Genomic DNA, 15,467 nt, shown 5'->3' with positions numbered 1-15,467 from the left:
TTGCCTATTAACAAAATAAGACAGAAATACAATCAGTTTGGATACAAGCTGCTCACCCTAGAGCCTTTGGAGTACAGAAGACAGGAGCAGATGAAGTGTTAAAACATTCATCACCCCCAGGCTTGTCTACACCTCAGGTTCTTGAGGGTATCTAGTTTATCCAGACAGCTCATCTCTCTTCTTACATTGCCATTACTAATGCTGCCAGTTTCCAAATAGGAGTTATAATAAGGTGATATCTGTTCTTTATGTAAGAATTAAAGTCATTTATAATGAATCCAAAAACTGCACAAAAATACTTTAAATGTAAATATAAACACGAGCGGGTACTGCAACATCAAACATCAAAAAACAGACTCATTCCAGATTTTTTTCACTTTTTAGTACTTTATTTAAAAAAAAAAAAAGTGACTGCCTACAGTTTTTGATTGACAATATAAATTTCAAATTTTATATTCTCAAATGTTTACTTGCAAACACAAGAGCTTGACTAAAACATGGAAAAGAACAGTTAAAAGAGGGCCAAGAGCAAAGAAGGTTTTCCTTTGGAATGACAGGCAAAGTGGCGCAGAAAAAGAGGAACTGGGTACCTGGTCCCTAGGAGTTTCCCAGCCTTCACCTGTCATTTTTTGCTGGGACTCGTCCCTAACTTTTAAAGCTGCTTTATGGCAGAACTCCAGAACAAGGGACTACATTTTTGAACTGAGTCTGAAAGAGTAATTCATGTAATTTATGGCTTGAACTTTTGAAACCATATGATTGTAGCAGTTAGCAAGAACAGAACGAGCCCTACTAAATATTCCAAGTCACTGAGACTTCAACAGAAAGAAGGATTTACTGTGACAGAACAAACACAAAGCCTGAGAAAAAGTGTACTTTAGAGGACGTGCTGTACATGGGAAAAAAAAAATAAAAGAGGAAGCACTGGAGTGCATCACAATGTCATCGGCAAAGTATATAACCCTAGGTTGTAATTGCACTGTTGTATATTTTGTTCCCGTGGATAAATAGTACTAAAGGTACTAAAGAGCAGCAGGGTAAGTGTAACGTAACAGCTTCTGTGAAGTAACCGATACTGGAAAAGTGCACACATTCGGGGGCCTCTCTTGTTGGAATTTACTGACAAGTGTTGGTTTGAAACGCTTAAAGATGACAAATTTTGTCTTTTTGGTATGATCTGTACTGATCCTATATGGAAAGACTTCCGTGACAGAAGTACACGGACACAGCTGACTCCGGCTTTTCCTGTCAGAATACATTTTCTTTTCAGTTGAGGAGCGGAGGGCGCCTCTACTCAGCCTCCGGCCGGACGAGGCAGACCCCCCGTGCCCACCGGAGCGCTTTCGCCTGCGGGCTTCGGCGCCAGCACGCCGAGACGTGCAGGGACGACTCCAGCCCACAGCCGGGCCCGCCGAGGCCCCCCCTCACCCCCGCCCCGCCACCGCCTCCACGGGCCGCCTCCCGCCGCCCGGCCGCGCCTGCGCATCGCGGTAGCGGGCCGCCATGGCGCAGCCGGGCCGGGCCAGCCTGAAGGAGCAGCGATACGACCGGCAGCTCAGGTAGCGCCGCGCCCGCACGGCCTCCGCGGGGCTCGGCCTCGGCCCTGCCTCGCCCCGCTTCTCGCAGCGGCCTGCAGCCGCTCCGGCGGCCCCGTGAGAGCGGCCGCGGCCCCTCGGCAGGCGAGGGGCGGCCGTCGGGGATGTGCCCGCGGAGGGCAGGGGGCTGAGGCGGGGCTCGGGGTTCGAGACGGGTGGCCGTCCCGCCGCCGTGCTGCCGAGGGAGCCTTCGTCCCGGCCCCGGGGAGCAGGCAGAGAGGAAGCGACTGGGCTGGGGAAAGGGCGGCTGGGGCTGGAACCAGCCCCGTCCTGGGGCGTGGCGAGCCTGGGTGGGTGTAATTCCCTTTGCCTTGCACGCGTCTGGAAATCTCATAGAGGTTTTAATGCCTTCATCTCTGTCTTCAGGAAGTCTTCTGCATGTGAAGAGAGTAAAATCCCAGCCCCTGTGAGCTCGGGGGGGTTGCGAGTCAGGACAGCGGAGCCTCGGTTTCAGCCTGAGGATTATTGATGTTTTAAGTACATTGCCTAACCAAGCAACTCCTCCAGGCTGTTCTCCAAGCTGCCTGTACATTTCTGTGCCTTGCACCTTCTCAGATCATAGCATTACCTCATTTATAGTGAAACTTACAAAAAAAGCATTCATTAAATACATCATTTATTGTGAAACTTAGGAAAAAGCGTTCAGTTTTAGTTTTTTTCTCCCAAGGACAAACTTTGCTTAAGGAGTGTTTTGACCCATCCTGTTTTTTAAAAAGCTAAGTATGTTGCAATAGGAAAAGGTGTGCACATTTGTCTGGTGCAGAGTGTAAGGACAGAGAAAATGAATCAGCAATAAATTACATTTGTTCTTTAGACACTTTGAGGTCTGTCACAGTAAGTTTTCTGAAAGAAAGTTTATTTTACTTAATGCTAGTTGGCCCTTCTCAACGGCAAATGGAAAATAGTATGCTAGCCTCTGCTTGTGATCGTTCAATTCTTTTTTCTTTTTTATATAAACACTTTACTATGGAAAATTAAACACAGAGTGCTTCTGTTTTTTATCCCAATATAGATTGTGGGGTGATCATGGACAAGAAGCTTTAGAGTCTGCCCATGTTTGTGTGATAAATGCAACGGCCACAGGAACTGAAATACTCAAAAACTTGGTGCTACCAGGTAAGTAAATGTCAGTTCTATATTTGTGTTGTAGTATAGCTGATAATAAGTTCATAATGCCTAGTTATTCACAGTATTTTTTTTTTCCTCCAAGGTATTGGTTCATTTACGATTGTGGATGGAAATCGGGTCTCTGGAGAAGATGTTGGAAATAAGTAGGTTTGTTACTGGCTTCTTAAACAAATTGAGAACTAGCAGAATTCCATAAGTAGTTTCATCTCCATGCTTTTAAAGTTACATAAAATTCTTCATAATGCTAAACCTCTATATTTTGCTCCAAGTCTTCTTTTTCTTTGATGTTTGTGATGTATACAGCATATGTGATCAGCAGTTTGATGTTAGCTGAGTTTTACTTTTTTTCTTTAGCTGCTGTTATTGTACCTTACAGATCTATTTGCTTCATATGTCCAGTTTATAAAGGCAGTGGTCTGCTCAGTATAACTTGTTTGCTGTCCTTGAGACATGAGTAAGATTTGCTTGCATTTCAGCATGGTTAAAGTTATTTTCCTTAGTGGCATAACAGTTGTGGTGACAAAATGTTATTTTTTATTAGTTTACCATTGTGAAACTATGACTGATATTTCCTTAGCTTCCATAGCTTTGAACGGTGTGCAGCTTGGGATAGGATAAGAAACTTATTACAGATTAACAAATTACTTTTGATCTGTAATAATCTTAGATAACTTTCTCTTACAGTTTGGGTACATACCCCAAAATATCTGTCTACTTGCCGGGTTAAATGTGGGGTAAGGATATTCTGTTACACGAAGAAATGAGTACTAATGGCTCTTTAATGAGCCCAGTGAAAATGAATCTGTAGTATGATCCTGGCTTCTAGAGGAGTTTGGCTTGTCTTATTTTTCAGATTGGTGGCTCAGGCAGTGACATTTTTCCTTAATAAACTGATCATGAGGAGAATATAACAAAGCAGGGAGGAGGAAAGCAGATTTAAAGGGGAAGTTTGTTTTTTTTTAATATGAGAGTCAACAACATAGTCTGCACTACGGAAGGTAGCTTCATGTTGTTTTTTTCAAAATAAAATGTTTTTTTTTCTTTTCAGTTTTTTTCTACAAAAAAGCCATATTGGTCAGGTAAGGATATAATAAATGTCATTTTAGGTATATTGAAAGAATGAATGTATTGAGTAAGTACTCAAATGTAGTGTTGTAATTAATGCCCAAAACATATGTATAGGTTAAAATCCCTATATTCTTTAATTAAGAGATTAATGTTCCATTCATCGTAAGTGAGAAGAAAAGCTCAGTTCTGTAAAGACTGAATGAAAAAAATGACAGGATCTGGTTAAGAATATCGTCGGAAGTGTAAAGTGGAAGAGAATAGCAGTTGTTGGAGTAAGGCTCAGAACAGAGGGGTGAAGGAGCAGGGGGCAAGGAGGAATCACAGGGACAGAAGAATACAAAAAGCACGAGTAACTCCTAAAAGTTCTCGAATGAACCTGGAAATTAATAAATAGCCATCACATAACTTTTGTTTTGAAAGCATTACTAAAAATAGTCTTAAACAATTGTCTGCTGTTATGGGATTTATTTTTTCTTTTGCAAACAGGGCATGGAATATCTTAGCTTATGAAGAAGTCTGTTTACCATTTAGCATATGTAGTACTGATATACAATATAAACTGAGTTTCAAGAAGTTAAATAGCAGCTTTATTGTTCCAAAACAGAGTCGCGCCCAGAGTGCCACTGAGCTTTTGCAGGAATTGAATAACGATGTTTCTGGAAACTTTGTGGAAGAGGTCTGTCTTAAAGTATTTTATAGATTTTTTTTTTCCTTTACTTTACATTGTGAAGACTGTGAAATGATAACCACGTGTTGTGTTTGTAGCAATGCAGTGTAAATAGCTTCATGATAAAATGACTTTTGAAGAAGAAGATCTTAATTTATTTGATAAAAGTCAATTTTAAGCATTATTTTGTAATTTCATTATAATACTGTAGCTTTCACTGAACATTTTACATTCAGTGTTGAAAAGACTTTGTTATCAGAAATTTTTGTCATGTTTCCTGAAATACTTTTCTCTACTGTTCAGAGTCCAGAAAAACTTCTAGACAATGACCCTTCCTTTTTCAATCGGTTTAACTTAGTGGTTGCAACACAACTACCAGAAAGGTAAAGAGTCACTTCAAATTGTTTCTTTTGTCTTCATTCAGTGGTAAAAGCAGGTGTCAACTGCAGGTATGTTCTTGCAGGAAAAAACAGGCAAAACAAAACTCTTCCATTGTGAAGGAGAGTTATAATAAATGACTGTATTTTTCAATTGACCTTTCTATATGTTGATGTGTAGTTGCAAATCTCGTTCAGATCCATGACTGACTTTTAGGTGCTTTCTCCTGTTTGTGTCAAGTACTCTTACGTAGTGGAAATTGTTTCTGCTCCAAAGTTGCTATAACAGTTATTCCTATTATGTAAAACCTAACAGATAGCAGGGTCTGTGATACCTTTGGATTTTTGCAAATGTATTTTATCATTTACATTTTGTTGTTTATCATATCATTCGCTCTGTTTTACCTACGTAATAATAATGCATAGGTAAACTTCAATAAGACCTGATGTTCTTGAATTAAAAAAAACATCTGTGTTAAAAAAACCTGTGGTCTCTCATGCTGCCTTCCAATAAAAAGTACAACTGAAAAATGACAGTTATCATAGCATCAAAATGCTTGGGGGAGAAGAGCATGCTTCTGTTACTGTAGACAAGCTTCCTCCACAGGGGAAAGAGGTTGCTGGATAGATGAATTGTTTTATCTTGCTTTTGCAAGGAAGTAGCTGTTCATACTTAACTCATTCCCTTCCCACCCATTGCCTGCTTACCTAAAAGCAATAGGAATTAAGAACCAACTTGTTTCTTAGTAAAGCGATCTTTGCATGCACGCATTTGGGAATTAAGAGCATTTCTTAAGTGCTATTTAAAAACCTCTGATTTGAATTGCCTCTACCAGAAGTTACGTTTGTCTCTGTGCAATAAACATATCTAACTTGTTTTCTTCTTTCACATCTCACTGAAAAATTTTCTACTTAATTAACATTCAGAGTATTGGGACAATAGAGTTAAATACAAGAAAGACAACGGATAAACATATGACCAGTCTATGTTAAATTAATGTGTAAAATTACTCTCCGTCAGAAGTTTGATCATATGTGCTTAAAATCATAATAATGATAGTGGAATACTTTCGTAGAAAACTTCTTATACAAATAACTTGTACAAGAGTTAACTTCGCGGCTATTGTTCTCTTATATATCTGAAAAAAAAAAAAACCCACGTTTTTCCTTACAGTACGTTGCTACGTTTAGCTGAACTTCTCTGGAATTGTAATGTTCCTCTGCTGGTCTGTAGGACGTATGGACTGGTTGGTTACATGAGAGTCATCATCAAAGAACATCCAGGTTAGATTTATGTTTTTTTTGAGATCAAGATTTTTCTAAAAAGTGTAAAGCTTCTAAATGTAATGTCACTTATTTCAACTTTATTTTGTGAGGTATTTAGTATCTTCTAAGTCTTCTACGGTTTGCAGTTCCTCACCAGCATTCTTTGAAAAATGCATAGAAACTATGGACTGCAACAGATAGTATTGGAGGTTTTCTTCTGACATTAAACTTAGCCTACATGAAACACTTTGAGAATCTAACAGTGAAACAAGCAGGTGATGCACTATGTTTTGTATATAGCTGTGTTTTGAGGGCTGGGCATAAAACTGAAATGCATCGTGTAACTTCTTTTGCAGTTGTTGAGTCTCATCCTGACAATGCATTGGAAGATCTGAGACTGGACAAGCCATTTCCAGAACTGAGCGAACACATTCAGTCTTATGACTTGGATCATATGGACAAAAAGGTTGGTATGTGGTTTACACTATGGTCTCTAAGACAGGTGCAGACACAAAACGGATTCTATGAAAACGCCTCTTAGCAGATGACTTTTTTGGCGATTAATCTCATCTGAGCAGAGGCAACAGGAGAATCAGTCACGAGGTACTGCTTTTGGCCCAGATATTACAGTCTGTATTTCAATCTTAAGCAAGGGGAAGGTCTTAAGAATACTGAAAGACAATTTGTCTTTAGATTGATTTCTCCTCTGCCCCCCTCCTCCCCTTCTTATGATCAATTACTGCTTTACTGCTGCAGAGCTTTGCGTTGTGGATATTTGTACATGATGTTAAGTTCTGCTTCAGAAAAATATGGGAGAACTTGGCTCATCTACACTTGTCTTAAAGTAGAGGAATAACAATTTGTTTTTTAGAATTTAGAGGATGTTATTTCAGAATCAAAATCCAGAACATGTCCAGTGTTGCAAAGTAGTAGAAAGGATGTTACAAGTTTATAATGAAAATAAGTTCTTAATTCGTTTCCTGTTTTTATCTCTTCTAAACTTGACAACAATTTCTCTCCTTTTCAATTACAGGACCATAGCCACACTCCATGGATTGTGATTGTAGCCAAGTATCTAACAAAATGGTTCAACGAGGTATGTTGCAAAACAGGATAAGTAATCAGTTTGTTGTTATCACTACTATTACAGAGTTGTCTTTTCTAAACCAGATTATTATTTTGGCAATATGTACAAAACAAAACAAGATGGAAGCATAAAAATATTACTAAGTGAAATACAAATGAATGTATGTGAACCTTAACAGACTCCTAAAGTTTAGCAGTATGAACACCATGAGTTTAGTAGATATTTTTAAGACAAGCTCTTTTTGTGTTTTTAAATTTAGAAAAGTGATCAGTTGCCTAAGAGTTACAAAGAAAAAGAAGCCTTCAGACAACTGATTCGGCAAGGTAATACCTCCTATGAGTCTTTTTTTTTTTTTTTATACTGGCAGAAATATATAAGGCAATATTTGAAAAATAATCAGAATTTCTCTCAGGGTTAAGTTAAAAAAAATCTGCTGACATATACAGTGTGATTCTTCTGCTACATGATAACTTCATACAGATGGATCTTAAGAACCCTAATTTGCTTATAAATGCATCTTGACGGTGTTCTATACTATTCACTGTTTAAGATACAGTATGTTTTCATTTGAATGGGAGGAGAGGCATTGAGAAAATTCTGTTGAAAATGCTAATTATCAACATTGAAAATGTGATAAAGAGGGAAGTGAGTGGCTTTTGATGTTGACTTACTAACTGGAAGTATTTAGTTGGTCAGTTGGCCCACCAAATTGTTGGTAGTTGTTGCAGTCCTAAATGACTAGTCAAGAGAGAGATCATGTAGGCTACTGAATATAGTGTAGTCTGTGAACAGACTTCATTTATTCAGATTTTTAAATTTAATACCTCTTGCGGCTGCTAAAATTGAGACTTTTTTGAGATCTAGAAATATATTGTCTTAAATGGTTGTATAATTAAAACATTATAGTTTTGGAATATTATCATTTAAAGATGACCTGTGTGCAAGCTGCTTCTAAGAGTCGTTCTGTCATTTTCATCCCTAGTTTATGTTAGGGAACTGATCTGCTTGAAAAGTAGTGATTAGCTTTAGTGAAGTTTTTAGTGGAGTCCTTTTCCTGATTGGAATTGCTGTATGAGTTCAAAAGCATAATGGGGCACCTTAGCATAAGTGGCTCACACGCACACACACACATAGAAAGATTGGGTGTGGGAAGGAGAGTTAAATTGCTTTTTAGTTTTATCAGTATATTTTGGTGATAATCCATTTTTTGTTGATGTGTCATTATGCCACAGATAGATCCAAAACCAATCTGTTCTGTTGGTAAGACCTAAATGATGAGACGTAATTCAGGGAATTGTGGTGTGTGTGTTTTTGTTTTTTTTTTCCTTCAATAAGGTATCTTGAAGAATGAAAATGGGATCCCAGAAGATGAGGAAAACTTTGAAGAAGCTATAAAAAATGTGAACTCAGCATTAAGTACTACAAAGGTAAACATTTATATGATATGCTTAAAGAAATTTCAAACACCTTATTTTGTTAGAATTTTTTAGGATGAATTCTGTTGCAACATCAATATTTAGGTAAAATGGCATTAGTACAACCTGAAAATTGAAATTAAGTGCAATAAAATAGACCTAGACTAGGTGGCACTGTAGCTTATGAAAACTCCTAATTTTGCTTGTTCATGCAAGGAAGCTCCGCTTCCTTCATGATGACTTTAATTTAAGGATAGAATGAGTCAGCAACTAGAGTTCATTAGCAGTGTATTGCTGTCTTAAACTTTTACACTTTAATTTGTGGAGGAAAATCCAGTAGGTGGCCTGGTATAATTACACAAAATTAGTAGTCATGAGTGTGGATGATGTCCGATTTAAATACATTGCTAGGAGGAAGAGAGTGCTTGAAGTTATGCTATATTGAAGCTGCTCACTACAGCATTTATTGTGTATAGAAATTGGGCTGCAAAAGACTTCTGACTCAGGAAATCCAGTACTTTCCTCTTGGAGAAGTTATATGATATTCCTTTTGTAAACTTATCAAGCCTAAAAATATTAGAAGTGAGGTTTTCATTGTTGACTGTATCTAATCCTGCAGTAGTAACTCATGGTTTAAAATTTACCTTGATCTGTCATCCATGATAAGCTGCAAAAGCTACGTGGAGTCAAATCACATTCTGTCAATCTTCATAGGTTACATTCCATTTTTATTTCAACTCTGCTGATACTTGTTTGGACATTCAAGCCTACCAAGAAGGCAGCAGGTAAAATTTTGTGCTGGCATCTGAGCTACTGTAGTCCACTTTCCAGGATATTACTGATTTATTTCGATTTGTGCCAGACTCTGAACTGCAGCAGTTACGGAGTCACTCTCACTTTTGCAGCCTCCTCTTCACTTTCTAATTCTTTTTGGCTGCTCTGCCTCTCCTAGGTAGGATGGGCAGCTGCAACTGTTAATACCTTGTGCTGACAGTGCGACCACTCTTTGTTTTTAAAGTCTTCCACGTAGAAGATATAAATATAGAAAAATTGTTTGTAATGATCTTGATCAGAAGAAGTAGGTGTCTTGTTCTCATGCAGTGATTTTTTTGAATGTGTCTGAGGAGCACTGACTGCCAGAGGTTCAAGCAATATGTTAGTACAAAACTGTGAGATCACTTGGGTTGGATCTACAGTGTATTGATGTAATTCAAGAAGTTAAGTCAAGTAAATGGGGTATAAACCAAATTTATTTTTTTCATAGATTCCAAGATGTATTGAAGCAATTTTTAATGATGTTTGCTGCACAAATCTCACAGAGCAGGTAATGAGTAATTAAAGGTAAGAGTTAATTTGTAGAAAAAGCATTACAAATACCATGGTATACATAATTTTATTGTTCATTTGCAGTCACCCTCCTTCTGGGTTTTGGTTCGAGCTCTGAAGGAATTTGTGGCAAATGAGGGGCAAGGAAGCTTACCTGTCCGGGGTACTATTCCTGATATGATAGCAGACTCCAATAAATTTATCAGGTTACAAAATGTGTAAGTATCCATTTTTTCTATAAAAGTAACTAATGATACTAAAGGTTGATGATTTCAGACCTGTGTTCAAAAAAAAAAAGGGGGGGGGGGGATGAAGAGCTGCAGGGGAAGCCCTGCAGACTGGGCCTACCTGCTCCTGTCTGTAGCAAATGTTATCTGCTGTATGGAACCAGGGCCCGACTCTTTCATATGTGCCAGTTTCCTGATGCTAGGTAGTAACAGATCACTTTTCTTCATTTCAAATCTAATAAAGATGTTCCTACAGACAGTGGATCCCGTAGTCTAGCTACTGCAGTTCGGAACATTTGCTTAAAGTAGATCACTGATTAAACACAGCCTCTTTTTTTCCTCAATATGATTGTCAGCCTGGTTACAGAAATTCTAATTTCCTAGATAACTGTTTCCTAGATAATTAATTCTAAATATGTAATTCTGATAAATCTCACTTGAAGGCATCACTCAGTAGATAAGCAAGGGCAATGACTTGGTGATTGAATATTAACTATAAATACTAAGCAGCATCAGCATGGATCAAGATTTTAGGAAGGCCATCTTTGAAGGCATGTATCCTCACCATAAACTTACTATTCCTGTGCATCATGGATATTACGTAAATTATTGGGCCAAGAAGACTTTATTACATTGTACTGTATCTTCAGAAACTCTTAAAATACTTCATGCCCAATAAAGGATGCATAGCTGCTGTTCTCATACTTAATTTTCTTCCAACTGTTTGTAATAGTGTTTTTTTTATACGAACTGGTTTCTAGAATATTTATGCATGTAGCTTGTAAGCCATTTATTTAGTGAACAGCTCAGTCCTGCTGAGTAGTCATACAGGAATATAAGTGCGTTCATGATCTTCAGATAGCTTGCTTTCATTTATGGTGCATGTATCTTATAATATAAAACAGGAGGAAATGGTCTTCACAGAGAAGTCTAAGATGATAATTCTATGCTGTAATTAAGAATATTTTATTATTGACAGGTACCGTGAAAAAGCAAAGAAGGATATTGCTGCTGTGGGTAACCATGCTGCTAAATTGTTACAGTCCCTAGGCAAGGTAATTACAAATGTAGGCTGCTTCTGACAGGGCAGAAATACTTTTTCCTGACATTCTGTAAAGAAGTAAGTCAAGAGATGGATATGAAAAGAGAGCTTAATTATCTCATTCCCTTAAGTTCTAATGAGATTTAATATTTGTGGTCTGTTTTATTTATCACTTTTGATTTGGTCATATAAAATAAAAGCAAAATATATGAAGAGCTATATTATTTACAATTTTAAGATAGCCCTTTTTACAAGAACGAGTAGTTAATATCACAATGAATGTATTAGTACACCTGAAAACATGAATTGTCTGCCCATTGTATTGTACTGGAACCAGTGTATTTTCTGTTCTAGGCACCTGAGTCAATTTCAGAGAGAGAATTGAAATTACTTTGTGAGTATGCTTGGATTCTATTGCAGTGTTTTGCAGATGATGAAATATTAAACAAACAAACAAAAAACTTATGAATGATAATGTAGCTATTAATTGTTAGCTCAGTAGTTGAACTTTTCAGCCATGTGCTTAGCCGTTGCATTCATCATCCTAAGCGTAGAGAACACGCTCAGCATTTTTCAAAAGTGAGTCTGTAAAGGCTGGCTTTAGAAAAAGATGGAATATTTTTTTTCAGGTCCAAACAACAGGTAGTAGATAGCCTCTACTCTCTGTAATTATTGCCTAGCCTCTACTTTCTGTAATTATTACCTAATCACTGTTGTACATTCTCTGATGCAGACTTCAGAGTGTAGGCTCTGTACACTTCTTGTAGTCTGAAAAGGTAAAACAATGATTCAGGGAATAGTACTGCTTATGGCAGTTAGGTTATGTGTTATGGATATATTCACGTGTCTATGGAGCAGCCTGAGTAAGTCTCACAACTGGAAAGCTTTCCTGCAAGCACGTAGCCAAGAACATGCTATATTTACATATCACTTGCTGGAATTTTTAAGCATCTCTTACAAGTTACTAATTTGTTTTGAGTGCCAGGTTGTAGGTGCACATTGGGTTGGTTCATTGCCGTGATAGTGGAGGAGAACCTTTATTTGCTCATGGCTGTAGTTAAAATATTAAATGAGAATACGTGAGATAGCGGTAGATATGGTGGAAGATAGAGAATCTGTGTTCATTTACAGCAGAAGCTGATGGCTGTAACTGATGAATTGCTGTAAAAGAGATGCACGCGCTGTGAGCTGTTACACGTAGCTGTTAGATAACACAACAGTTATGCTTAGAATGTGGAAGCAAATAAGCACAAAGTATTTCTGCAAATATATAGACCTAAATGTAGTCTAATAGATGTTATCACTGAGCTACAAGAAGAAACGGATTCAAGACAAACTCATCATTGTATTGTTTAACAATGTTTTACAGATCAGAGATAAGATTTATAGATTTAGTAGTTGATGATGCGTTCAAGTCAGTAATGCTCGTCTTTCTGCATTTTCTGCTTAGGCAGCAACGCAGCTTTTCTTCGAGTAGTGAGGTGTAGATCTCTGTCTGAAGAGTATGGTTTAAACACTTTTAACAAGGATGAAATAAGTAAGTACTCCTTTATGGCGTGTACTTTAACTGTGTTTTCAACTTGAATGGTTTTGTGATCAGAAAGAATTGCATGTTAAATATACACACGTGCAGTTTTATAATTTGGCATCAGTTAGAATTATGTTTTTGTTAACTGTAGGATGTTGATTTCATTTTGATTTTTGAAAGTTCAAAAATGAAGTTACAGAGTAATGCATATTTAATTTTTTCCATTTTTTTTGGTAGCACATACATAAAACATTGTCTTTCTTTAAACTTCTCTTTTTTGTACCCCTGTTATTTCTGACAGAACTGGAAAGGTGCTTTCACCTGACCAAAGATTTGATAATTATTATCTTGGCCTCTCTCAGTTCAGGTTTTCTGTATGTGAATAAAGGGAAAACTAGTTACTTAACACTTTTTTTTTTGAACCTGCATAAATTAAAAAAAAAAAAAAAAGCTGGAAATACTTTTTATCATCACAACTTGTTTAAATGAAGCTCATACAAGTTCTCTAAATGTTTTGGACAAAATGTATGCGCATTTATAAATGAAATATATATAGTTTGTATATGTATACATTTGGGAATATTGATAACTTTGGTAAAAGCTCCTTGAATTAGCTGATAGTACCTTTTGAGACTTAGGTAGTTAATTTTTAGGAAGACTACTAAACTGTCTTAAGGGATTTAAGACCTGTTTTATAATTAGTCATAATTAAATGTATTAAGCATGCATTTCAAAGCCCAAAATTACAGCTAACGAATATCCCATTTAACATAGCAGCTGTCAGAGTTGAAACGTGAGTATCTTCACTGAACAGAAATTATATCAAACATATAAAACAGTTTTGTCATGCACTCTGGAGTCAAAATCAACTATCTGGTAGGTTAGTCATTTACATTCTCGGTGGCAAACTTTCTTAACAACAGAAAAAAATCTAAGGATTTTACAGTTTAAGTACACGGGGAAATACTTGATTTCAAGTAATTCAAACACTTTATTTTTCCCTTTAATCTGTACCTGCCAACCACTTCTTCTCTATTTTCAGTTTCCAATATGGATAACCCAGACAGTGAAGTAGTGCTGTACTTGATGCTACGGGCTGTTGATAGATTTTATAAGCAGCATGGTAGATATCCAGGTATGTTAATATCAGTTGTCATCATAAGAGGTATGAAAATTCAATAGTTATTACAATACTAGTTACAAACTGTATATATAACATTTGTTGTGTTTTTGTTTCCTTATTAATGCAACTTCAACAGTGCAAAAATGAAAAAGATTATTTGGGGGGGAATTTAGATAAATTGATACCACTGAAGTGCGTTGCATGGATTATGAGTTAATTCAACTATGCTGCAATTTGTCATTATCATGAGTAGGATCAACAGAATTATTAAATATTATCTATTGCTATTAGTCTAATGTATTAATCTGCTTAGAAATTTTTTTCAGAAGAAAATTAATTTTGAATGTGGTATTAAAGCTACATGATGAAAGAGTTTGATTTATTTTCCAGGTGTCTACAATTATCAGGTAGAAGATGATATTGGAAAACTGAAATCATGCCTTACAAGTTTCTTACAAGAACATGGATTGTCTGTAGTGGTGAAAGATGACTATGTTCATGAATTGTAAGTAAAATATCATAAGAGTCACTTTGTAAAACTGACCTGGAAATACTAACTGTTACTTTGCTGTCTAGTTGTCGCTATGGAGCTGCTGAGCCACATGCTATTGCTGCCTTCATGGGAGGTAAGAATGCTATTGTATTTCCGTAACTAACAAAGCAACTTGCAGTTGTACCTGCTTGAGTCAGAATCTTGCTGTTTTAATGACTTGGTATTGTCAGAGCAAAGACTGTAATTGTAGACTGTTGTCTAAGATGTAACAAAATTCTCCAGTTGTGGCTCCTAGCAAGGGTTTAAAGTCAGTAAAAGAAACCAAGTAAACTTAAATAATCCCAGTAGATTGTGTTTAAAAAAAAAAAAGTTTGAAAGAGGCTTATATAGAAGAACACCTATAGTAATTTTAAAAGGGAATATTTACAATAATATTGAATGTATTACATTATTTTAAAGGAAAATGTGTACCATGTTAATTTTAGGTTAACTAATGGTTAAATGTAATTCATCTTGACCTTTTACATTTTAATTGTGTGTAGATATGTGCACAGAGAAATTATATATAGTAAAGTGTATCTAAAGCTAGATTTGAGGCTTTTGAAGTAACAGCTTTCAGAGCCTCTTCTATATTTGGAAGTACTGAAAGACTTTGTTTTTTTTTACTAGGAGTTGCAGCGAGCACTTCCCTAGCAATCCCAGTGTGTACAGTTCTAGATAAAGAACATGCTTTTTACTGGATTTAAGGTATCACTTGCTAACTATATTACCTTATTTTATAGGAGCTGCTGCTCAGGAGGTCATTAAAGTCATTACAGGACAATTCGTAATTTTTAATAACACCTACATTTACAGTGGAATGTCACAGACTTCAGCAACTTTCCAGCTGTAGAATAACCATCTCGCATTTGTTGCCACCAGGCTGTGCTGCTGTGTTCTGTAAATACTGTGGTGGTTTGCCACTGACTGGACTGTTCTGTATTACCTGCAAAATTAAAGTTCTTTTGTTTGTAATGATTTTATCTGGTTTTTTTGTATGTTTGCTTGTTTCCCCCACTAAGGATGAATAAAATCATTCCCAATTCACCTTTTTTTAAAATCTAGAACTTTTTGCTTCCTTCGTAA

General features: G+C 36.7%; 1 protein-coding gene across 1 annotated transcript; it reads left to right on the top strand.

The window, feature by feature from the left end:
- The first annotated feature begins 1,404 nt into the window (after positions 1–1,404).
- Positions 1,405–15,359, top strand: NAE1 (NEDD8 activating enzyme E1 subunit 1). The gene is made up of 20 exons (XM_080552838.1): positions 1,405–1,559; positions 2,608–2,711; positions 2,806–2,866; positions 3,772–3,802; positions 4,396–4,467; positions 4,762–4,841; positions 6,010–6,119; positions 6,458–6,567; positions 7,135–7,197; positions 7,448–7,511; positions 8,524–8,615; positions 9,868–9,927; positions 10,014–10,147; positions 11,136–11,211; positions 11,553–11,592; positions 12,649–12,735; positions 13,769–13,861; positions 14,240–14,354; positions 14,426–14,475; positions 15,125–15,359. The coding sequence occupies exons 1-20, from the start codon at positions 1,504–1,506 to the stop codon at positions 15,232–15,234; spliced, it is 1,608 nt and encodes a 535-aa protein (XP_080408964.1). The 5' UTR covers positions 1,405–1,503; the 3' UTR covers positions 15,235–15,359.
- Positions 15,360–15,467: the final 108 nt, after the last annotated feature.

Source organism: Anser brachyrhynchus, assembly GCF_964034855.1.
Source record: "Anser brachyrhynchus genome assembly, chromosome: 12".
Taxonomy (NCBI): Eukaryota; Metazoa; Chordata; class Aves; order Anseriformes; family Anatidae; genus Anser; species Anser brachyrhynchus.
This window is presented reverse-complemented; position numbering and strand designations above follow the sequence as displayed.

What these genes read in the sequence shown, in the direction of transcription:
- NAE1 (XM_080552838.1), top strand. Translation starts at nt 1,504, where the DNA reads ATGGCGCAGCCGGGCCGGGCCAGCCTGAAGGAGCAGCGATACGACCGG. An exon ending in CTGGAAACTTTGTGGAAGAG is followed by an intron (nt 4,468 to 4,761) that starts GTCTGTCTTAAA and finishes TCTACTGTTCAG; the next exon opens with AGTCCAGAAAAACTTCTAGA. An exon ending in GCACAAATCTCACAGAGCAG is followed by an intron (nt 9,928 to 10,013) that starts GTAATGAGTAAT and finishes GTTCATTTGCAG; the next exon opens with TCACCCTCCTTCTGGGTTTT.